The following is a 24,582-nucleotide window of genomic DNA, read 5'->3' on the forward strand; positions in this document are numbered from 1 at the left end:
GGTATACTTCTGGTCGGATTCCACAATTGTTTTAAATTGGATCAATACTCCATCCCACACTCTGAAAACATTTGTCGCTAACAGAATCTCGGAAATGCAAGCGGCAACAAAATCTCAAGATTGGTGTCACGTTCCGACACAAGATAACCCTGCGAATTTCATTTCACGCGGTCAACTTCCGCAAGATTTCAGTGAAAATAAGCTCTGGGTCGATGGGCCTCAGTGGCTGAATCACGACTCTGTGACTTGACCCCAAACTCCCTTTCAACGACATAAAGTTCCAGAAAGGCGCGCTAACAATTTTCCTTTGTCATGTAAGGTAATTAATGAGACCAAGGTACTTCAAAACGACATCCTAACGCGTTTCAGCGATTTTAAAAAATTTAAAAGGGTCGTAGCTCACTGTCTTCGATTCATTCAAAATACCAGAGTCATGGGACCCTCAGCTAGACAGACTGACGCGATCACGGAAAGCGAACTGAACAACGGGTTCACAGAATTCTCAAAATGACCTAATTAGAAGCATTTCCAAAAGAGTTCGATTCACTTTCAAAAAATAACAGAGTTGATTCCAAAAGTAATATTTTAAAACTCAATCCATTTATCGACCATGGAGTAATTAAAGTAGGTGGGAGATTGACTAATGCGAATCTACCAGTATCACAAAAACATCCGATTATACTTCCCAAGAATCACTCCAAGACACTCTATGGCGTTCGCGAAACCTTCTGGCCTATCGATGGGCGTAACACCACGCGGCACATTGTTCGACAATGCGTTCGATGCTGCAGAGTGAATCCATGTGAAATAAATTACTTAATGGGTAACTTGCCCGAAAATCGGGTATCATTCTCTCCATCGTTCACAAACGTGGGTGTGGATTAGTGTGGTCCCGTTTTTATTAAGGAGCGTCGCCACCGTAGTCGCGCAAAGGCAGAAACTTACGTTTGTGTCTTTGTATGTTTTGCCACGAAAGCAGTTCATTTGGAACTCGCAAGCGATTTGTCCTCGGAGGCCTTTCTGGCCTGTTTAAAAAGATTTTTCTCTCGTCGAGGTAAATCTAAATCTGTATTCTCTGATAATGCAACCAACTTCGTGGGCGCTAACAAGGAATTGCGCGAACTCCATGAGCAAATCAGCTAGCTTGAAAAAAGCAAAATTAGTCAGACATTTTTTGAAAGAGAAGGTATTAGCTGGCACTTTATCCATCCCCCAGCTCCTCACTTTGGAGGTCTCTGGGAAGCTGCGGTCAAGTCCTTCAAAAAGCATTTCACGCGAATCACAGGCAACGCGCTGCTAACCTTTGAACAGTTACACACGTATGTAGTTGAGATGAAGGCAATATTGAATTCGCGCCCTTTAACACCCCTATCCTCGGATCCCGACGACCTTCTTCCGTTAACCCCAGGTGACTTCCTTATCGGAACCTCTCTGATGAGCTTTCCACAAAAGGATTTGCGCAACGTTTAAGCAAATGGCTTAAACTGCTAGGAACTTTCTCCGCAAATGCGCCATCATTCTTGGGACACATGGCAACGAGAATACCTCAACGAAATGATTTCACGCAGAAAGTGGAAGGTATCCACTAATCAAGAAGCCATTAAGGTCGGAACCTTGGTGGTTATCACGGAGGATAACCTCCCATCCATGAAGCGGCAACTGGGCCGCATAACAACAGTCCATCCTGGCCAAGACCGGGTAATCCGAGCAGTCTCTCTTAAAACTCAATCGGGCAGCTATAAAAGAGGATTAAAATTGTTACATCCTCTAAAAATCAATTAAGGAACTGATTTACCATAATTTTTCAGGTTCAACATGATTTTATCCAATCTTAATTCTAATTGCACCACGAATAAGGCCTACTCTGGCAATATTGTATCCTCGGCTTTAATATTAATAATTTTTCTTAGGCATGATCATGTATATTGGCTTTAATTTTACTGTACTTTTCGCCTACTGGATATCATTCATGTAATCTCTAGTTTAAAAATTGTACAGGTTAATCTTATTCTAAACACCGCTTATGTAAATTTCTTCACCGATCTATTTTGATATTTTTTTAACACAAGGCATTCAACCAAGCAGATGTTCCGTAATGGGCAATTCGGCTCTACAGTCTCAAGAATTTATACTTTCGAAAATTTCTAGTTTTAAAACTTAATCCTTGATTTACACCTTTACTGGCCGAACGTGTTTACGGAGCAATGCCAAGGATTAGGTTTATGGTATTTGTAATCCTACAGCACATCGTTGGGCCGATCTAGACTCCAGAAATATTACCGACGGTTTTTCATTTTTCCCGGAACTTTTCCGGACCTTAACTGACCTCTCCGCTACCACCTCTACTCTTTGTCATCGCCAATCACAGCGATTATAGAAATTTTGTCACACCTCCGAAGCGTATCATCATCCCCGAATGCTTGTTACCCTCTCTCAACGAAGCTCAGATACACTCTTTCTTCCGTGACGAAAACTTATCTTGCTTCTATGCATTTCCAATAAACATATTTTTATTGTTGTGTTATCAATTCAAGTGTTTTATTACTTAGATAAAGCAACATATATCTTTTAATTTTATTTTATCAATTATCTCTAAACAAATTTCATTTATTACATTTTTTATTGACAATTCATCATTTTTTGTTGAAAATTCAACGATATTTGATTGACTATCATTTTATTTTCGATCTTTTATTCCTTTAATAATCCGCTATTTTCTTGAAAAATCATCTGCTTTGAAAGCATTTTGAGCTGTTGAGTATGTGATTATAAATAAAATCTAAAAACTGGTTAAAATGTTATGAAGAGCACTATTTGCTTGAAAATTTGTGTATCTTGATTCAAAGTTAACTTTTTTTGTTGATAATTCTTTTTGAGTTGAAAATTCATCTGTTTTGGTAGCAACTCATTTTTTTTTGCTAAAATTATATCTATTTGATTGGTAATTACGTTTTTTTTGTTGCAAATGCATTCCTTTGTTTTGAAAATTCAACTATTTTGTAGAAAATTTGCCTTTTAGTTTAAAAATTCAACAATTTGGCAAGAAATTTAACTACTTGGTTGAAAATTCAATAATCGCTGGGGGATTGTATTGACCGTCAAAAATAAATGTCGTAGAAATTGTTGATGCAAGTTATTGGCTTTAGGGTCAGGAAAATTAAAAACCAATTAAGTTGTTTCAAACGTTTCGGCGCACCATGGTGACCCTCAGCTGCGAGTTTCAGTAAATCTTTGAACAGTACATAATATCTATATAACGCTTCCAATTGTAAAACTGCGTACCTACAAGAGATTATGTATTTTTCACAGATTTAATCAAACTCACAACTTACATCAACAATTTCTAGAAAATTTACTAGTTTTCTATAAAAATTAGTCTTTTTGGTTTGGAAACTCGCCTCTTTTAGTGCAAATATAATATTTTTTTCTTAAAAATGCAACTTTTTTTATTTAAATTTCGATAATGTGGTTGAAAATTATATTTGTAGTTCTTTGTTAAAAATTCATCTTTTCGGATTTAAAAGTCATTATTAAAAGTCAACATTTTGGTAGAAATATAAACTATTTGGTCGAAAATTAACTTTGTTGAAAATTTCATTCCATACTTTTTTAAGATTTTCCCTTCTTTGTAGAAACTTAATCTTATTCGTAAATAATTCATCTTTTTGGTTAAAAATTTGAATATTTGGTTGAAAGTACAACTGTTTTGGGTTGTTTCTGGTTTAATTTTTTATAATTCAATTAAGTTTTTGAAAATTTATCTTTGTAGGTAGAGTATTGAAGTATTTTATTAAAAATGTAACTCATTTGTTGAGAATTTAGTTATTTAGTAGAAAATCTGATTATTTGGTCGCAAATTTATTTATCTAGTTGAAAGTTAAAGTATTTTATTGAAAATTCGTCTATTTAGACACAAATTTTGAATATTTTGTTGGAATTTAGTTTTTTAGATAGAAAATACAAGTATTTGACTAAAAATTTAATTAAAGTGAAACTCTTCTATAGCGCCGATTTTGAGGCTGGCGGTGGGTGGGAACTAACTCATTGTAGCCCGCTCCGCTTTTGTTTGTTCACGCCTGAGTGGCCACCGCGCGCAGCTCCTGATACACCAACCTGTGACGGGACGTCAATTCTCGGAAGGACTATAGAAGGGAGGGCAATTAAAGAGTTTCACTGTATTTAGCCAAAAATGTAAGCAGGGAATTCTTCTTTTTGGCTTGAAAATTCTTTTTTTTTAATATAAATTTCATATTTTTTGTTAAATATTCAACTGTTTTTAGTTGAATTTTAATCATTTTTTATTGAGAATTGAAACATGTGGTAGAAAATTCATCTTTGCTGGTTGAAAACTAAACTGTTTCTTAAAGCTTCGCCTTTTTGGCTAATTCATCTCTTTTGGAAAAAAATCATTTTTTATTGTAAATTCATATCATGCAAATTCAAATCATTTTTGGGTTGTAAATTCAAGTATTTTGCAGAAAATTGGTCTTTTGGCTTCAATATTCAACAATTTTATAGGTACGGATATTTGTAGAACTCAGAAAGCCAAACAATTTATTCTAATGACTTTTTTCCGATAAAATGAAAATTATTAGAGTTACAGCATTATTGAGATTTAAAGAATCAATCAAAATTTTAAGCCAAAAAAGCACGATATGAAAAAAAGTCAAGAGAAGGAAAACTCAGCTTTTTGAAAGCCCTAACAGATTATCATAACATCTTTTTGGATTTTCTTGAAAAGTTGAAAATTCAAATTTTGATTTACATAAAAAATAAAAAATTCAATTTTTTAGCAAACTATGCAAGATACGAAAAAAGATGAATGCACAAAAATTGTGATGCCAAAAAAGATCTACAAATTTGTTAATAATCACTTCTGGCTATGACGCGTAGTTTTTGTTTTATTCATCAAAAATAACATATAAAAAAAATTTAATTTGTGGAAAAACGACACAAATTACGAAAAAAAAAACGATCTAATGACAATTTTTTACTCGAAAAAGAGCTACGAATTTTTTATGATTCCTTTTTTGTTAGGATTCCTGGTTTTGGGTTTAATCATTTTTGGGTAAAAAGATACAGCTGTGTGTTGTAAAGTGCTTGAATTTTGTACATATTTCGTCTTTTTGGTAAAAATTTAATCGTATTTGTAGAAAAATCATCTTTTAGTTTCAAAATTTAACTATTTGGAAAAAAATCATTTTTTCGTTTAAAATTTGAACTATATTTAAAAAATTTATTTATTCACTAAAAAAAACTTTCACCATGTTTTGGCAGAAGTTAATTTTTTTATTTATTGAAAATTCAACCGCTTGGTAGACAATTCATTTTTTCGGGTTAAAAATTAAACTGAATGAATGTGTATCTTTATTTTAAATTAAAAATGAATAATTTCCAGTTGGAAATGATTGAAATATGATGAAAAGCTCCCGACAACCGGCTTCAATCAAAAAAAATACCTCTGTTACAAGGCGGGAGCGATAAGAGACGGGAGTGATTGTAAGAGTTCGAGAGTGTCTGGTTTGAGCGACCGGTCTCTCATTTGCAAATCAGTCCGTTTCGAGTAACGCGTGCCACCGTTTCGCGCGTCGTGAGGACGAAATCCGATTGTTTCATCGCGAATTCATTCAAATTGGCAGGAAAAAACAGTGGTGTCTTTGTGCCCAGGAATGACCAGGAACAACGTAGGATTTCATAAACGCCGGCTCTGATCTTCTTCCGGCAACTACCCCACTCCATCACCATATCCGCGTGGCTTCTCTCCAACAATTTTCCACGTGTACGTTTCCAATTTTTATTTTTTGAGTATCATTTTCTTATAAAGAGACTTCACACTCTTTCTCTTATTCCTCTCTTACTCCCTTTTTTGAAGAAAGAGAAAAAGTTTAAGTTTTTTTCATCGAAAGTTAATTACTTTTTTTGAGAATTCTATTGTTATATTTGTTTTTCTTAATTCATCCTTTTTTGGTTAAAATCGTAATTATGTTAATGAAAATGAATATTTTTTGATAGATATTGCTAATTTTTTCGATAGAATATTCGTCCTTTTTGCTTAAATCTTCAACCATTTGGTTTTTGGTTAAATTTTTATCTTTTTGGTTTAAAAATTCCACGATTTTGTTTTTAAAAAATCATATTTTTTGTTCGAAAATTCTATTATTTTTCGTGAAAAGTTAATTACTTTCGGTTGAAAATTCTACGGTTATATTTATGGTTCTTAATTCATCTCGGTTTGGTTAACCTATTTGGCAAAAAACAAAATTTGTGTTTTTTTCTTTAAATTTCAACTGTTGGGTATTTGGTTAAGATTTCATCTTTTTTTGTTTAAAATTCATCTTTGGAAGTCCAAAATGCTATTATTTCGTTCAAAAATGATCTTGTTTGTTTTAAAATTCAAACGTTTTGAATAGAAATATTTTGCTTCTTGATAGAATATTCATTTTTTATGAAAGAGGCTTATTTTTTTGTTGAAAAGAAACTTTTTTCGTGGAAAATTCAACTCTTTTCTAAAAAAATTCGTTTTTTTTTTGCTTTAAATTTGTACAAATATAATGTTTTTGCACTCTTAGCAATTTTTTGTTTGTTTGCAAAGTCTACTATGATATTTTTTGTTCCAAATTCATCTCTTGATTAAAAATTCTACTATTTATTTGAAAGTTTAATTATTTTGTTGAAAATTCATCTTTTTTGTCGAAAATTCAACTTTTTATAGAACCTTCATCCTTTTGGATTAAAAATCCATCTCTTTTGGTAAAAAAGTCATTTTTCTTAATTGAAAATGAATTTTTTTGTTAAAAAAAACTGTCTTCTAAAAATATTTGTCTGTTTGGCTTAACATTTCTTTTATTGGGTTTTGGTTATAGTTTAATATATTTTGTTTAAAAATTCATCTTTGTAAACCAAAAATGTGATTATTTTGTTCAAAAAATTTTGTTTTAAGATTCAAATGCTTTGGATAGAAAATTTTTCCTTCTATATAGAATATTCATTTTTTTAATGAAAAAGACTTCTTTTTTTGTTTAAAAATGAACTCGTTTTATAGAAAATTCATATTTTTTGGTAAGAAAGTAATTTTTCTTAATTGGAAATGAGTTTTCTTGCTTAAAATTCCACTCTCTTCTAAAAATATTCGTCTGTTTGGCTTAAATTTTCTTTTATTGGGTTTTGGTTAAGGCTTCATCTTTTTTTTATTGAAAATTCATCTTTAGAAGTAAAAAATATTATTTTGTACAATATATTTTTTGATTGTTTTAATATTCAAATGCTTTGGATAAAATAATTTCCATCTGTATATTTGGTTAAAAAAAATCTTTTTTGATTGAAAATTCATCTTTTTAAGTGAAAAATGTGACCATTTTTTTTTAAATCCTCTTTTTTGGTTGAAAATTCAAACTGTTTGGACGGAAAACTCACTTTCTTGTGAAAAATCCAACTTTATTGTTAAAAATTCATATTTTTAGTTTACAAATTCAATTATTTGGTAGGAAATTGGTCTTTTTGGCTTGAAATTTGAACATTTTGGTTGAAAATTCAACAGTTTGTTTAGAAATAAACTTTTTTTCTGAAAAATTCGTATTTTTGGTTTGCAAATTCAACTATTTTTTTTTTAATTAGCCTTTTTGGCTTGAAAAATCAACAATTTTGTTGAATTTTGTCTTTCTTGGTTGAAAGATTAAATCTTATTAAGAAAATATTTTTGGATTGAACATTCATCTTTTTAGGTTAAAAATTCGTCGTGTTTGCTTCAAAGTTCAACTGCTTGTAGATGGGACTGTTTTCTTGAAAAATTGTCTTGATGTATCTAAAAGTCAAATATTTTTAAAAAGAATTCAACTTCTTACCTTGAAAACTTTTTTGATGGAAAATTCTACTATTTTCTTGAAAATAATAAAATAAATATAATAAGTAACGTAATATATATTATAATAAAATAGTACGTTTTAATTTAATTTTCAATATAATTTTTATTTGATTAAGTAAATTAATTCATTTTTATTTTATTTAAATTTTGTATTTTTACCAAATCTTAAATACATAAATTATTTTTAAATATATTTCAATTTAAATTTTAGAAATGTGTTACCTAAACTAATTTTAGTTAAGAGAGTTTATTATTTTATTTTTGTGAATTTCGAGAGAATTTCAGGCTCTAATGTCTGTATTAGACAATATTGCTGTTAAGATATGATTCTTCAAGGTTTCGAAAGCCTGTAAAATTGAAATTGTTAATTTCCCTAAAACTTGATTCCAGGACTTTTTATTATAACCAGTTTTAAATAATTTATTTATTTAAAATAGTTAACATTGTATTTATTGTGATAATTTAAATTCTCTTGTTTTGAAAATAATTTGCATGCATTTTTCAGCCTATTATTTTCATGAGTGCCAATGAAAAATGCCTTAAGTTCCAGTAGAAAGTGACTGGAGATATATCGCTCACATACAAAGTTTCCAACATATTGCATGAACACAGTATAGATTTTTATCTAAACATGCATATCATATAATAACATAGGCAGAAATGAAACAAGAATAACTTGAAATGAAGATATTTTTCTGCTTTTCAGATTTTTTCTCGAAATCTGTATTTATTTGAAACTTGGCTAATTTCTTAAAGTACCTTTATTGATTTACATGACAAATTTATTTGATTGAAACTCATAATAATAAATATAAAATCAATTAAATAAAATATCAATACTTTGTAAAATTGCGGTATGGAATATTTAGAAACGTGCTAGTTTGTTCAAAGCGATTTGACAAATATTGATAGAGCAAGATACATTTCTCGATATTCAGTCTTGGAAGTAAACTTCTTGTATTTTCTGCTTATTATGAAGTATCGTTTTCAGATAATAAATTGAAAAATTCAAAAACTTTGTTTTGTGGTGGACTTGCCACTGATTTTCGAAAAAAAATTTCAAACCTCGGGTCTTTTATATTTGAATTTTGTTTGTAAATGACAATAAATAATATTCTGCATACATTGATTATATCTGAATTTTTAAAAAAGGCTTTTCATACTTTTTTGTTTCATAAACGAAATGACGTTTTTTAGTTTATGAGATAAGATATATGGGAAAAAATTGATTTTTCTGAAATTGTTGATAACAATAATAATTGTTAGTTATTGCCCAAGAGTTTTAACGACCGTTGAAATTTAGTTATTTGCATTTTTATGTTGAAAAAATAAACACTATATCTAGAAACTTAACCAAAGAACTAAGTTCTTAAATAATTTTGTTTAAACAATTATTAAACCATAATTATAGGGTCATTTAGGGTCGTTTGAATAAAAAAGGTATTTTTCTTCTCGGAATTAGCTGGAAAGGATAGCTGTTCATAAAATTTGGTTACTCTATAAAAAATTATTTATTAATTTTCATTAATCCAACTTACAAACCCATTTGTCTATAGATTTTTTGTCTATAAATTTACCTAAATAAATATTTTATAACGAATGGTATTCTTCACAAGCCAAATGAGTTTGTTTTTGTCATCTTGTTAATGAAATAAAAAATATTAAAAACCATACGAAATTGGATGGAAACGTTGGACGCAGAATTTTATTTATTTACATTTATAAAAAAATTAAATACGATGAAAATAATTGTGGCTTGAAAATTAATTTGTCCACAGACACCTTTATTTTTCACAACTTCTTTTCTCGAAAACCATTGGCAATTCCACTCTCATAATTGCTGGGGATTGTAGACTACACTTATACCTTTCGCTGACAAAACATAAAACGAAAGTAAGAATGGAATTTTTTGGGAAACGCATTTTTCATTTTTATTTTGTTTCGAAAATTTGCAAACAAAAATTTTTTGTTTTGAAATGTATCTTGAAACAAGTAAATTTTTACATTTTTGTAGGAATTGCAAGAGGTATTACAAATTTCAAAATGGTTCACAGGATTTCAAAGTATTTGAAAAGGTTTATAGAGATTTTACCAGACCTATGCGATTTTATGGGATGCCCTAAGACTTGAAATATTTAAAAAAATTAAATGGATTTAAAAGATTTTAGAGTATTTTACAAGATTCAAATAGATTTAATAAATGTCTGAGTAAGTCGCGCTTACCTCGAAAAGGATATTAATTAATGGTATTTTAATAATAAGTATTATTATTTAAAATAATTTAAAAAGATTCCGTGGAATCTAATGAGATTTCAAAGAATTTCGTAGGATTAAACAAAATTTAATGGATTAAAAAATTTACGAAGAATTCCAAATGATTTCTTAATATTTCAAGGAATTTTTATAGTCTAAAAAATTTCTAGGGATTTCAAGGAATTTCAAATGATTTTTTGTGATTTGAGAAGATTTCAAGGAATTTTTACGGTATTTACCAAATTTCCAGGGATTTCAACGGATTTTAAGAGATTTAAAAGATATCAAGGGATTCTGACAAATTTTATGAAATTTTATAGGATTTAAAAATTTATCAAAAAGTTTAAATGATTCAAGGAATTTTACAATATTTAAAAGATTTCAACGGATTTCTAGAGAACTTTAGAAAATAAACTAAATGAAATTTCTTTTTCTAAATTTTTTAAAGGATTTATACCGATTTCAAGGATTTCCAGGGATTTTTCAACATATTTAAGGGGTTCAGAGTGTTTCAGGGAATTTCGACGAATTTTAAGGGATTTATTGTAAAAGATTTCAAGGGATTTGGTAGAATGCAATATCTTTTAATAGCTTCCGAGAAATTTTATCGGATTTCAAAAAGTTTGGTATGGTTATAGCATAGAAATATTTCTAGAGATGATAAATTTCTGAGGAATTTCAAATAATTTCATAAGATTTCAAAAAATTTCGAGGATTATTTACGGCATTTAAAAAAAAATTCGAGGGATTTCAAGAAATTTTACAAAATCTGAAAGAGTTAAACGGATTTCTTGATAACTTTAGGAAATAAATTTAATTTAATTTCCATTTACTTCTAGGAATTTCAAATATTTAAATATTTTAAAAGTAATTTTAAAAGATTTAAGGGAGTATCATTAGATTTCGAAAATTTTGATAGGATTATAGAAAATTGCATGAGATTAAAACATTTCTGAGAAATTACACATGATTTCGTAGAATTACTCTATTTAAGAAATTTAAATAAATTACACATTTTTCTGGAAATATTCGAGGGTTTCAATAGAATTCAAGGTGTTTTAAAATATTTCAAAGATTTCAAGGGATTGCACAGCTATTAGCGAATTTAAAGGAACTTCAAGGAATTTTACAATATTCAAAAGATTTCAAAGAATATCTAGAGAATATCAGATTAAAGGAATTTAAAAAGATAAAAATTTAAACAAATCAATCACAATTCTTAATTCTTCTTTAGCGTCTAACATTCAAGCTTAACTACGAAATTCTGTAAAACTAAGAAAAAAAACAAGAATCAAAAAATCAAATTTAGACAAAACATTTTTAAATTTCTCAATTAAAATTTGCTCAAAACTGATAGACGAGTTTCCGCGAAAATTCAGAAGATCTTAACAGATTTTAAGGGTTGTTAAGGATGTGAAAACAATTAGGGTATTTTAAAATATTTGAAATTATGAGAAATGCATATTGGATACTCAGGGTGGCCACTTGACCGGGAAATCTTCTTCTGACTGCAGTAAAATTCAAGTTTTCAATATTTTAATAATTTTGGTCAATTTAGGAAAGTGATTTCTACTTTATCTACAGTCGAAGATTTTTTAGTTTATCTCAGTTTACTCTAATCAAATCATAATTTATTATTGGTTTTTTGAATATTATTTATTTTTAAATTAAACTAGTTATTTGAAAGTTTATATACTTTGTGAAAAATCTTTTTTTTTGTAGAAAGTTAATCATTATGTTTAAAAATTCGTCTTTTTGGCATAAAATTCAAAAACTTTGGATGAAAAATTGTCTTTTTTATTGAAAATTCAACTATTTTCATGAAAATCCACAAATTTGGTTAAAAATCGATTTTTTGTAGGGATTTTTTTCCGAAAATTGAACTAAATATTCCATAATTTTAGAAAAAAATTCATCTTTTTTTAACAATCATTTTTTGACTAAAAAAGTAATTTTTCAGTTTTTGGTTGAAATTTTTTTTTTTAGTTAAAAATTCGATTAGTCTAATTAAAGATTCATCGTTTTAGTTGAAAATTCATCCTTGGGGTTTCAGATTGAACTATTCCAGTTACAGATATACGAATGTAGTTGAAAATTATCACTTTGTTTGTAAATGTAACTATTTTTTTGAAAGTTAGCTTTCTTAAGTTATTTTTTTCGTTGAATGTAATTATTTAAACTGAAAATTTTATCTTATTCCAAGTGAATATTTCATAGTTTTAGTTGAAAATTCTTCTATTTGGTTCAACATTAATTTTTTTAACTTAAAATTTAAGTTTTGATTGACAATTTATATTTTTTAATAAAAAATAATGGTTTGTTGATATTTTTTGAAGATTCGTAATTTTAGTTGAAAATTCATCAGTTACATTGAAAATTGATATTTTTTAGTGGAAAATTTATGTATTTGTTTCAAAATTAATTAATTTTGCAATTTTTGGTTTTCTTGTGTTAAAGAATGTTTAGAATGAACATCATGCATTAAAGTATAAATGTTTGATTTAAGCGGCAAGTATGAATATTAGGATGGTCCAAAAATACATTACAAAATTTTTTTGATTCTGGATGCAAGCGATCCCCCCAAATCGTTTCGAAATCCAAAAAAGGTAAACGCGTATTTTATTATTTTTTTTTTCATTTTTAATGGTGCCTGTTTAGACTTCAAATTTGCATGAGAAAATGAATGGGAAAAAATCACTTTTTGGTATTTTTCGAATAATTGTTCAGGGTTAGGGAAAAGTTGACATTAAAGTTATAAGACTTGTAGAGAACTTTTCAACGAAGAATTTAACTTATTACGCATACGTACAGTCTTCAGGAAATTGACTCTTTTAAGCAGTTTATTCTCCCTTTTCCGGAAATTATTACTACAGGTTTATTGGAATGTTAACAAATGTTCTGCAGTTAATTTCCATTTATTTAAATAAATTTTATTTCTTTAAATAATCTGTTTTTCTCGAAAATTCGTCTAAAATCTGTTTTTTGAGATCGGAATGGCAGTTTGTTATCTCAAAAAGACTTTGTTTATTCACAAACTTCTTCCTATTGTTTAAACAATTAATTATTATTATCAATTTTTGAACTTTTTTCAAATTATGGTAGAAAAGTCAGCTTTTCTTGTAATAAGCCTATAGATTTTAATTTCAAGGTATCTTGTCTATATTATCTAATAAATCCTCAATTGTTTAAACAAATTCAATTAGTTTAACCCATTAAGCCCTGACGGGACGCATTTTTCTATTTTTTTAAGCCTTCTTAAGTTCAATGAAAAATGTCAGAAAAAAATTTTTAATAGATGAATATCTATGCAGAATTTCACGATTTTTCCGAATCTGCCATTGGTTTTAAAGATAAAAGTGATCTGAGTAGGTTATGTTCTTTTTTTTAGCGAAAATCCGCGTTACAAAGAAATTTTTGTTATAAATCGATGTTTTCGGATCGAAATCAAAGACGAATGTGTTCGAAAAGTAAATATATCGCGTCCTCGAATCTTTAAAATTTGATTTTCTTAGTGATTCCACTTAGAAAATCAAACTGTAACTATTCAAAATGGCGTCACAAAGTTAAAAACTGTAGACGATATAGTAGTTTTTGCACAAAAAAATCGATTTCTCACAAATTCTCGTGAAAATTTGAAGAAGGGGGTTTTAGAGATCGCTGATTACGAATCCGAGATCAAATCTGACAAATTCAAAATGGCGGATCCAAAATGGCGACCAAAAATTGAATTACGCTTGTTAGTATGATAATTTATACTCAGCGGTTTTGGAGTTCGCTGATTACGAATCCCAGATCAAATTTGACATCCAAAATGGCGGATCCAAAATGGCGGTCAAAAATTTAATTACGCGTATTGGTATGATAATGTATACTAACGGGTTTTGGAGGTCGCTGATTAAGAATCCAAGATAAAATTTGACATATTCAAAATTGCGGCCCAATAAAAATTTTATTATACGTATTGGTATAATAATGTATACTAAGGGGTCTTTTGGGTTACTGATTATGAATCTGCTGTCAAAGTTGAAAAATTTTAAATGGTGGACCCAATATGGCCGAAAAAAATAAGAAAAGGCCTAAACAAAAATAATTGTATTATTATTTTTGTCGATCAGAAATTAAAAATTTTTCGAATCTAACATCGTAATTACATGAATACATGAAATTCAATTTTTTCCAACCGCCATTTTGGATCAGCCATTTCGAATTTTTCAAATCAAACGTTAGATTCGTCCTCAGCAACCCAAAATACACCTTAGTATACATTATCATACCAATACGCATAATTAAATTTTTTGTCGTCATTTTGGATCCGCTATTTTGAATATTTTAAATTTGATCTTGTATTCGTAATCAGCGACCTCCAAAACCCCGTTCTACCAATTTTCAGGTGAATTTGTGAGAAATTGATTTTTATGTGCAAAAACTACTATATCGTCTAAAATTTTTGACTTTGAGACGCCATTTTGAATAGTTACAATTCGATTTTCTACGTGGAATCACTTGGCTACAAATTCAGAAAGATCGTGAAATTCTACGTAGACATTGATCTATTAAAAAAAATTTTTTTGACAGTTTTCATTAACCTTAAGAAGGCTGAAACAAATGGAAAAATGCGTCCCGTCAGGGCTTAATGGGTTAAACAAATTTGTTTTTTGTACAATTCACCTAACATTCTGTTTTTTTAGATCGAACTGGCCAACTGTTATTTTTAAGTGACATTATTCATATTTTCAAATTATTTCCATTATTTAAATAATAACATTATTATTTATTTTCAACATTCCATTAATAATTCAAGCAAATTGAATTGTTTTCAATATTATTTTCGGTAAATTCAGGAGTTCAATTTTTTCTTCAAATAATAAATGTTATAACTATCTTATAATTAAAAAACTGTTATTAGAGTAGAGGAATATCTAAATTTTTTGTGAGAAAATTCTTTCAAAATTGATTGATAATAATTGTATTATTTAAACAATGGAAATTATTTGAAAATATGAATAATGTCACTTAAAAATAACAGTTGGCCAGTCCGATCTAATAAAAAACATAATTTCAGGGGATTTTAACAACAAAAATTTGTTTAAACATTCGAGGATTTACTAGATAATGTAGACTAGATACCTTGAAATTAAAATCTATAGGTTTATTACAAGAAAAGCTGACTTTTCTACCATAATTTGAAAAAAGTTGAAAATTAATAATAATAATTAATTGTTTAAATAATAGGAAGAAATTTGTAAATAAATAAAGTCTTTTTGTAAACATTCCAATAGGCCTATGGTAATCAGGGCACCGTGGGGGTAGGTTAGGCGCGTCAAATCCATATGTATAATAGGTCAAATTCTTCGTTGGAAAGTTCTTTACACGTCTTATAACTTTAATGACAATGTTTCCCTAACCCTGAACAATTATTCGAAAAATACGAAAAAGTGACTTTTTCCATGTATTTGCCCATGCAAATTTGAAGTCTCAACAGTCACCATTAAAAATAAAAAAAAATAAAATAAAATACGGGTTTACTTTTTTTGGATTTCGAAACGATTTGGGGGGATCGTTTGCATTTACTTGAAAGTCGCCATTTTGGACCACCCTAATAAATATATTATTTTTAGTTGACCGAGAAAATCAGGAAAATGACCGGGAATTTGAAATCGTACGGCGAATCGTGACCCTGATACTAAATTTTAAAATTAGTCGACCCCTCGATTTAAAATCTTAAAAAATTGAATGACGCTATTTTTTAAAATAATGCTACCACTGATATTATTCTGATCTTTGAAGCATTAGTTTGAAACAAGGAAATTAATTTGTTCCGTCATAGAAATCCAAATTTTTGCCAAAATTCCGATTTCATTTTTTTCCAAATAGTGCAACTTTTCTACTACCTTCTTTACAATTTTTCGCAACTTTTTTCAAGGTTTTTTGCCATTTCAAGGTCTGGGCGTGAATAAGATTTAAAATTCTCCTCGTCCCAAGCAATTTATGGCTGACTTATTTTAGATTATAATGGTAGAATAAAGAGGCATGTTTTCATCCGAGAGGTGAGATCTCTTGTTGTCGACATTACATTAAATGACCTCAAGGAGTCGCAGATGGTCTACTCTTGGATTGTTTTGCCAAGGGCCATCGACTCCAACTCCTCGTTAGAGAGGAGCCTCGTGTTTGATGATTCCTTCACCTAGAAAAAAGGAAAACAATTTTTTCACAAAGGTTTCGAGTAGTCAGTCTGGGTAATTCTTCGACTTGCCTGGCAAATACATCAGTCTTACGCGTTTCTTTTCGTCAGCACGTTGTGCTCGATTGGTCGAGGAACTCCCGGTACCCCGAAAACTCCCGCATTTTCGGAGAAATCGCGTCTCTCGGGCCGGCATTTCTTCTTCTGGACTCTCACGAGTCGGAAGCCAGCTTTTCTCAAGGAGGTGCGGCGCCGGTATATACAAATAACAGACCAGAAAAGAAATTTTCCCAACATTCTAAGGTATTTATAATACCCCCATTCCTCAGTACAATTCGTAATCGTTACGTTACCATTCTCTTTGTTTGTTTTCCATTTTCCTTCAATATTCTCCTTCAGTATCTGAAGTAAATAAAAACAGGGTTTTCGCAGTCATACCCTCATCGCGAATTTTCGAACCATTCAAATTTGAACCGAGTGCTTTCAGTTAACGATGTGAGTGAAGTGAAAAGTTTAATTACGCAAGGCTCCAAAATGTCAGTGACCTTTGAAATGTTTGTCCTTCTTGCAAGAATCCCAAAGAACGAGCGATTTTAAATTCGTAATCTTCGCATTGGATTTCAATTTGACAGTTTGCTCTAAAATATTGTTCGCTAGAGTGTCCGGTAGGTGTTGAAATGAACTATTTTCGAAATGTTTGCTTGCCAACTGAATATTTAATTATTTTTGCAAAAAATTCTCTCAATTCAAAAAGACGAACGTTTTTTTTCGATTCGAATTTTGTAAGACAGTGTATTTCAACTTGTTTGTGCAAGAGTTTATCTTGAGAAAATATTGTTGTTCGTGCTAAATGCAGTATCGCGAGCCATACACGAGCGAAAGCTTTTGGCTTTTTTATCTCTTTATCGTTTGTAACCGTGGTAGATATTTTTCTGCGAAATATATGAGGCGAGTTTTGATCACGGTCAGGGTCGCTTTAACGCCGTTGATCGATTGAGATAGCCTCTATGAGATACATTATTTCTCTGTTTGTCTCCGCTCTTTTGCAGAAAGTAATTACTGAAAAATTGACTATTTCTGGGACTCGATCGAAATTGTTTAACATAAAAAAAGAATTAGCAGCAACAACACTGTTGGCAAAAACACGTGATATTTCCGTTACCAATACGAAACCGGGGCTAAAGTGGCGCACCCTTACTTTTCTATTTAAAATGCGATATTTATTCTAAGTTTTCTGACTAAAATTTTACAATTATTAGTTACAAGTCTTTATTTATATTTGTGTCATAAGAAAAAAAATATATCGCATTCAGAAATGCAGAATTAACTGTGTTCACAGAATATCAGGGCGTGAAGCACCTGGCTCGTCAAGATGAGGCCAGACGATCTTCTTCAAACCGAGAGGAGGATGACGGAAACAATGTCGGAAACATCGGAGGGCACGGGGACCACAAGCATTTCCGGAAAATCAAATTTCGAGACCGAAATGCAAAATTTTGCGACCCTCCTGGGCATTGCGAATCCCGAGGATGTTCACCAGGATCGATTCCGGGTCGACCGACGCAAGCTGGAGCATATGCTTCTCGGTGAGTACCCCTTGCTTTTTACCATTAAAATTTATTCAACCTCGTCGACAAGTGTTGAAAATGAATAAAGTTCTTGAGAAAATAAAAGTTTTTAAACATTTTATATAGTTTTTATTTTAACAATGTTAGAATTTTATTTTCCAGATATAATGAATTATTGTTTCATAGTTTATGGATCAGCTTGCATAAAATAGAAAGTCTATCGCCTTTTTCAGCATTCATTCTCGTTCAGATATAATTTGCATATATTGATACACTTGGACTCACGTAATGATTCTTGTCTAAAAATAAATATAATGAGATAAAAATGTGAATGTTCCAAGTCTCTTGTATCATAAAAATAATTTTACTAGAGTACTATTATTTTTTTTGCAGATAGGAAAGCAATTTAAATTGAAGGCTATTTTAAGATTTAAATTAATCGCTTTTTTAATTAATGAAACAGGGAAATTTTTATGTTTCAAACATGATAATAATAATGTTATTCATTTGTTGGGAATTAAATGTCACGTAAAGTCGGCGATGTTGATGAAATAATCGCGGAAGTTTACGCCTTCAATAACTCGAAAGATATTGACGAGGTTAGCACCGTCACCACGGGAAATGAAATGTAAAGAGTAAGGACATTAATTCAAAGATTACGTATATAATTTCTTGACATTGCAAATAGTGATAAAAAGATATATTGAATAATTGAGTCTTATATCCAGCTTCCAGTTGCGCATGAAAGTTTAATAGAATACAAAATTGAAAAAGAATGAGACAAAAAAGTGTCAGACTTTTTAAGACATATCAATTAATTTTTTTAATTACTTCTATCATTTTGTAAATAGGTAAAAGAAATCTGTAATAAACATGTCGTTCAGAGTCGTTAAATATTCAAATTATAAGCTTGAGAGATCTTAACCTCTAATTGTTTTGATCAAATTTAAATACTTAGACAGCTTGTTTGTAAACGACATTAGTGGGACAAGGAAATTTCTTCAGCCGTAATCATTTGTTAACTCAATTGATATAATATGAATTTATCACTCCAAGCATATGGTGTCTTATAATAACTGAAACTTTCTTCAATAGACGTTGTTATTAATACGTGCACACTAGGGTGATTCATCTTATAAAGGGGCGGAGGGGTATTTTTTGATTATGAACGTCACCAGCCTAAGTTTACATTTTCGGTGAACAAATTTAAAAAAATTTGCAGGTAACCATTTGTGCTTTGTCTTTTTTATTTATTTTTTTCAGGGTCACCGCTATATCGGAAATTTGATGAAACCGGGAAATGAGAGTGAATTTAGTTTTTGACCGAGAATTTTACAAATTTTTAGAAAAGTATCTATCCAACTTTGATTTTAACCCTTTTTTTTAAATAATTAGTTAAATTGTTTGTTATCTTTTTAAATTATATCATTCAGTTTAGAATGCTTAATGTGAAAATATTTCACGTTAAAAATGTTCCATTTTTTATTTTTAAGTGTGCATTTAATTTTAATAATTAAAAATGCAGGGCATTTAAAAATTTAGAAGCGTTTAAAATCGAAGAATTTTTATTTAAAAAAAATTATAGTTCATAATTAATTCACAACAATTTAATTATTTAATTTAATTAATTTATAATTAAAGGCTTTTATTAAATTTCAAATATTATTTCAATCTAAAAAATCCCATTTTTACATTATTCATTTTGACTTTTTTTAATTGGGAAAAAGATCAATTACTGAATAGTTAGAAATATCTTACTGTTAATTTTAAATCAATAATTATAAATTAAATATTCAATCTAAACAAAAAGCTAACCTTTGAATATTACAATTTGAACTATTCTATTTAAAACTTTTTAATCTGTAACTCAAATTGTTACATTTTTATTTATAAATAACATTTAAACACCTTCTATTCTTAGAAAAAATTTAAAATTAATTAAAAATTTGAAATTATTTCGAATCATTTAAACGAAGTGTCTACGTGTAAAAACAAAATCCGAATTGCTTTTTTTTTTGCTTGAAACATTAATTTTAAGCAAATTTTAAAAAGATTTAAACAGTTTTACAAAGCTATCAAAAATGAATGTGGAACATTTTAAAGAATTTTTTTTATTTGCCAAGATTAATAAAAACAAATGGAAAGTTTTAAGGAAAAACTCGAATCATTTTAAAAGAAGTTTAGAAGTTCTCAGAAAAATTAAAAAAGTAATTTAAAATTTGAAAAAATTTAAAACAAAATATAACTGTTGAAAGATTTAAAAAAGAATGAAGCATTTTAAGGATTTTAAAACTTTTTAGACTAAAAATAATCTAGATTTTAATTTAAGAAATGTTCAGTTTATAAAAAATTTAACCGTTCAATTTGTAATATTTTTAGCTTAAAATTGCGTAAAATTATAAAATTTTAAAAAATTTAATCATTTATTGTTTTTTCAATTCAGAGCATTGCAAATGATAACGTGGTTTTACATTTTTTAAATGTTTAAGTTTACATTTATTCATTTATTTTTTACATTTTTTTTAAGCTTACATTTTATGAATGAACGGTTTAACTGCATTCATATAAAACAATTTCAGTTGATTAGTGTGAGCAGCTTCCATTTTATACGTGTACATTATTGATACTTTTAATACAAATTTTTTTAATCAAAAGACTTTTGAACTTAAGTTTTAAAAGTTAAAAATGCAAAAGGTCCACTTTGAGTGCTTTAATTTGTAACTCAATATTTTATTACTTCAAATGAAAAAATGGTTGGTTTCAGAGTTCGATTTTTTTGATTTCATTGGTTGTGGAAAATTTTAGCGAACCGGGAAAAATGGGGAAAAGCTCAGGAATTTGTTTCTCTTATCAAAACGGCCACCCTGTTTTTGTTTTCTTTTATTGTCTCAATCTCTTGGAAATGCATGAATTACTTTTTCATACATATACAGGATGTTTTCTTACCTAAAAAAAAACCTGGAATTGTCAGAGAATGTTTACATACCTGGAAGAACCAGGAAATTACTGGGAATTTTTTTTTAAAGTCCGAGAATTTTTTCGAGAGCGAAATAAACTTTTTTTTAATTGTAAAATTAAATTAAATACAAATCTTTGAAAAAATTAAATAGCAATGTTTTTTTCATTTGTTTAATTTTGCTGTTGAAAATGAGTTTTTTTTAAACTGAAAATTGAACTATTTTATGTTTGCTTGAAAATGTATCTTCTTTAGTTGAAAATTCAACCATTTGGTATAAAATTAATCTTCTTGGTACTAAATTAAACTTCTTGGGAAATTCATATTTTTGATTAAAAGCTAAACTCTTTTGTTAAAAATTGTTTTTTTTTTGTGGAAAATTAATTTTTCAAACTGAAAATTTAGCTGTTCCACTGCTGGTTGCAAATTTACACTTTTTAGTTGAAAATTTATCTTTTTTGTTGAGGATTGTTTTTTTTTTTTCATTGAAACTTTAATCAAACCAGTATAACATTCTATAATTTTAGTTGAAAATTAATCACTTTGATTAGAAATTTAACTCTTGTTGAAAATTCGTTTTTTTTGTAAATTAATTTTTTAACTGAAAATTTGATTAAGGCAATTGGATATTACATCATTTTTGTTGAAAATTAATTTTTTTAATTGTATATTTTATTGATCCAGTTAAATACTTCCTTCTTCTCTGTTAAAATTAATCTCTTTGGCTGGAAATCAAAATTTTTTATTAGAATATTTAACTATTCAATGTTTGGTTGAAAACTTACCTTTTTTATTTGAAAATCTATGGTTGAAGATTCATCATTTTAGTTTAAAATTCACCTCTTTAATTAAGAATTCATTTTGTCAAAAATTCGTTCTTATTTCGGTTTAAAATTCATTTTTTAACTGAATATTGAACTAATCCAGTAGAATCTTCAATTATTTTAAGTAAAAATTTATCTCTTATTGAAAATGAATGTTTTAAATTGAATCTTTAATTAATTCAAATTGTACACAATTGAAATTAAACCGAAATTGTGAAGAAAATTGCAAAATTAACAGAAAGTGAATTCACCTGCTTTTTCAAGTTTCTTTTCGTGGACTCTTAAAAATACCACTTACGTTTTACGACTAATTGTAAAGGAATTTGTTACTCTTCTGATTGTTCTTTCGAAAGAATCATTACTGTGTGAACAATGTGGTTTATACTAATAGTTCTATTAAGAGAAATAATATCCCCTAAATACTGTTGTAAACCTGAAATTTTGAAACATTTGGAGTTTTGAAAGTAAAATTTGATCACTTCATTATTTTCTTAACCATACGCAACTTCTGAACGAATCCGTTTCTCATTGGATTTTTCGTTCCTTTTCAGTAATGATAGGACCAGTAATGAGAAAAATTGCCTGGAATTTTGTTAGTGAATTTTTATATGCCTGGAGAAACGTGAAAATGTCAGAGAAGTTTTTCGAGAGCGTGCTAATTTTTTTTTCAATTTGAACATAAAATTGAATAGAAATATTTATTTATTTGTAAATTTAGCTTTATTATACGATGTGTTTACCTGCTTTGTTGAAAATTCTTTCTTTTTTGTAATTAATGTTTTAACTGCAAATTTAACTGTTCTATCTTGGTTGAAAATTCAAGAATTTAAATCTTTCTTGGTGGAAGTATAAACTGCCACATTTTTCATTCAGAATTCATCTTTCTGGGAAAATTCATCTCTGCTTAAAAAACTATCTATTTTGATAAATTTTGTTTCCTTAGTTGAAAATTATTATTGTTTACTAAAAATTTAACCTTTTACAGTTAAGTATTCTATTCTTTTTTTTACAAATTTTTCTCTTTGTTTAAACATAGTTTTGAAAGTAAAAATTTAATTGTTTAATTTGTTGTTGAAAAATATTCTTTTTTAGTTAAAAATTCTTTTTTTTTGTATGAATAAATTTTCTTGGTTGAAAATTAATATTTTATTTAAAAATGCAATTATTTTAGTTGAAAATTCATAATTTTAATTGACAATTTATCTTTTTGGTTAAAAAATAAATTATTTCAGTGGAAGATTTATTACTTTGGTTGAAAATTGATCATTTTGTTTGACAATGTAATGATTCTTAGAAAAAATTTGTTTTTTGTTTTTTTTTTTTAAATGATGAAAATGATTAAAAATTTTGAAAAATTCTACTTTTTCGAAAGAACATATCTTTTTGGTTAAAAATTCAATTATTCCAGTTAACATTTTTGTTGAAAAATCATCTTTTTGGTTTAAAATTCAACTATTTCAGTTAAAAAATCATCATGTTGATTGGAAATTCACCACTTTATTTGAAAATTTAACTATTTTTGTTTAAATTACTGTTTCTTTAATTATTTTGTTAACAAAAAATTTAACTATTATTCCAATTAAATATCCCATCAGCTTAATTGCAAATTAATCTCTTTGGTTGCACATTACTTTTTTTACACAAAAATTTATCTATTCAATTTTTGATTGAAAACTGATATTTTTTAGTTGCAAGTTAATTTATTTTCTCGGAAAATTTCAACTCAAATTCAACTATTCCAGTTAAAGATTCATCTTTTTGTTGTAAAATTCAACTATTGCAGTTGAAAAATCATCAGTTTGGTTGAAGATTGATTTTTTAAACTGAAAATTAAGCTATTCCATCTTTGATTGAAAATATATCTTTCTTAGTTCAAAATTAAACTGTTTGGTTGAAAAATTGTGTTTTATTTTAAAATTAATGTGTTTTGTTGAAAAATACCCTTTATTGTTAGAAAATTAATCTTTTTTTTTGAAAATTAATTTTTTTGTTTGAAAAATTATCTTTGTAGTTGAAAATTCAAGTATGCCAGTTAAATATTCTTCATTTAAATTTTAAAATTCACCTTTGTGGTTGTAAATAAAAATCCTTTCTTGAAAGTTAAACTCTTTTGTTAAAAAATCATCTTTTTGGTTTGAAATTTATCTATTCCAATTGAAGATTTATCATTTTAGTTTAAAATTCATCATCTTGGTGTAAAATTTTTTTTGTTTGAAAAATTAATTTTTTATAAATATATTTTATTGATTACAAATACAACAATAAGATATTAGTTTCAAAAATTATTTTGAACATTTAAAATTTCGAAGCTTATTTTTTTATTTAAAAATAGTAATAATTTTAAATAAAATATTTCTAGATAACGCATGTTTTTTTAATGTTCACAGAATTTGAAAAATACAAAAAGCGTTCGCAAAAATAAATTTAAAAATTAATATTAAAATATCTACATAAATTTATATTTCGAGTTTGAAAAACGTTACTAGGTCCCTTGAAAATTTAACGAGAATTTTGTTCCAAGCGAACGTTTTCACAAATAAGGAGGCGATACAAACATTTAATTCTACATTGAAAGAAAAAATAATGACTCACATTTTGTCGCTTTTTTTGAAAATGTGCATAGAATTTGAATTTGAAAATTAAACTCTTTTGTTAAAAAATCATCTTTTTGGTTTGAAATTTATCTATTCCAATTGAAGATTTATCATTTTAGTTTAAAATTCATCATCTTGGTTTAAAACTTCTTTTGTTTGAAAAATTAATTTTTTTTAAATTAAACGATTTAGTTGAAAATTGATATTTTTAAATTGAAAATTAAAATATTTTGTTAAGAATTCGTGAATTTGGTTGAAAACTCGCCTTTTTGTAGAAAATCATTGTTTTTGGTTGAAAATTGAACTATTTGTTTAAAACGTCATCTATTCTCTCTTATATAAAAT

The 24,582-nt window shown here is 28.0% G+C and overlaps 2 protein-coding genes across 6 annotated transcripts in view; both read left to right on the plus strand.

The window, feature by feature from the left end:
• The first annotated feature begins 433 nt into the window (after positions 1 to 433).
• LOC117180627 lies at positions 434 to 1,470 on the plus strand. Its single transcript, XM_033373116.1, has 4 exons — positions 434 to 489; positions 564 to 843; positions 886 to 1,054; positions 1,217 to 1,470. Exons 1-4 carry the CDS (start codon positions 434 to 436, stop codon positions 1,468 to 1,470), a joined length of 759 nt encoding a protein of 252 aa, XP_033229007.1.
• Positions 1,471 to 5,574: 4,104 nt separating this feature from the next.
• LOC117179893 (protein bicaudal C homolog 1) overlaps positions 5,575 to 24,582 on the plus strand; it is a 163,159-nt gene continuing 144,151 nt past the window's right edge. The window contains exons 1-2 of one of the 5 annotated variants that reach the window (XM_033372084.1): positions 5,575 to 5,779; positions 17,635 to 17,881. In XM_033372084.1, the coding sequence (XP_033227975.1) occupies positions 17,668 to 17,881 (214 nt within the window). In that variant the 5' untranslated portion in view covers positions 5,575 to 5,779; positions 17,635 to 17,667. Of the gene's footprint in view, positions 5,780 to 16,330; positions 16,599 to 16,790; positions 16,961 to 17,634; positions 17,882 to 24,582 lie in introns of those variants that run through there. The other 4 variants (XM_033372087.1, XM_033372083.1, XM_033372086.1 and 1 more) reach the window with 4 other exon arrangements.

Source organism: Belonocnema kinseyi, chromosome 9 (genome assembly GCF_010883055.1).
Source record: "Belonocnema kinseyi isolate 2016_QV_RU_SX_M_011 chromosome 9, B_treatae_v1, whole genome shotgun sequence".
NCBI lineage: Eukaryota > Metazoa > Arthropoda > Insecta > Hymenoptera > Cynipidae > Belonocnema > Belonocnema kinseyi.

What these genes read in the sequence shown, in the direction of transcription:
- LOC117180627 (XM_033373116.1), top strand. Translation starts at nt 434, where the DNA reads ATGGGACCCTCAGCTAGACAGACTGACGCGATCACGGAAAGCGAACTG. An exon ending in GTAACTTGCCCGAAAATCGG is followed by an intron (nt 844 to 885) that starts GTATCATTCTCT and finishes GGTGTGGATTAG; the next exon opens with TGTGGTCCCGTTTTTATTAA. An exon ending in AAGATTTTTCTCTCGTCGAG is followed by an intron (nt 1,055 to 1,216) that starts GTAAATCTAAAT and finishes TCCATCCCCCAG; the next exon opens with CTCCTCACTTTGGAGGTCTC.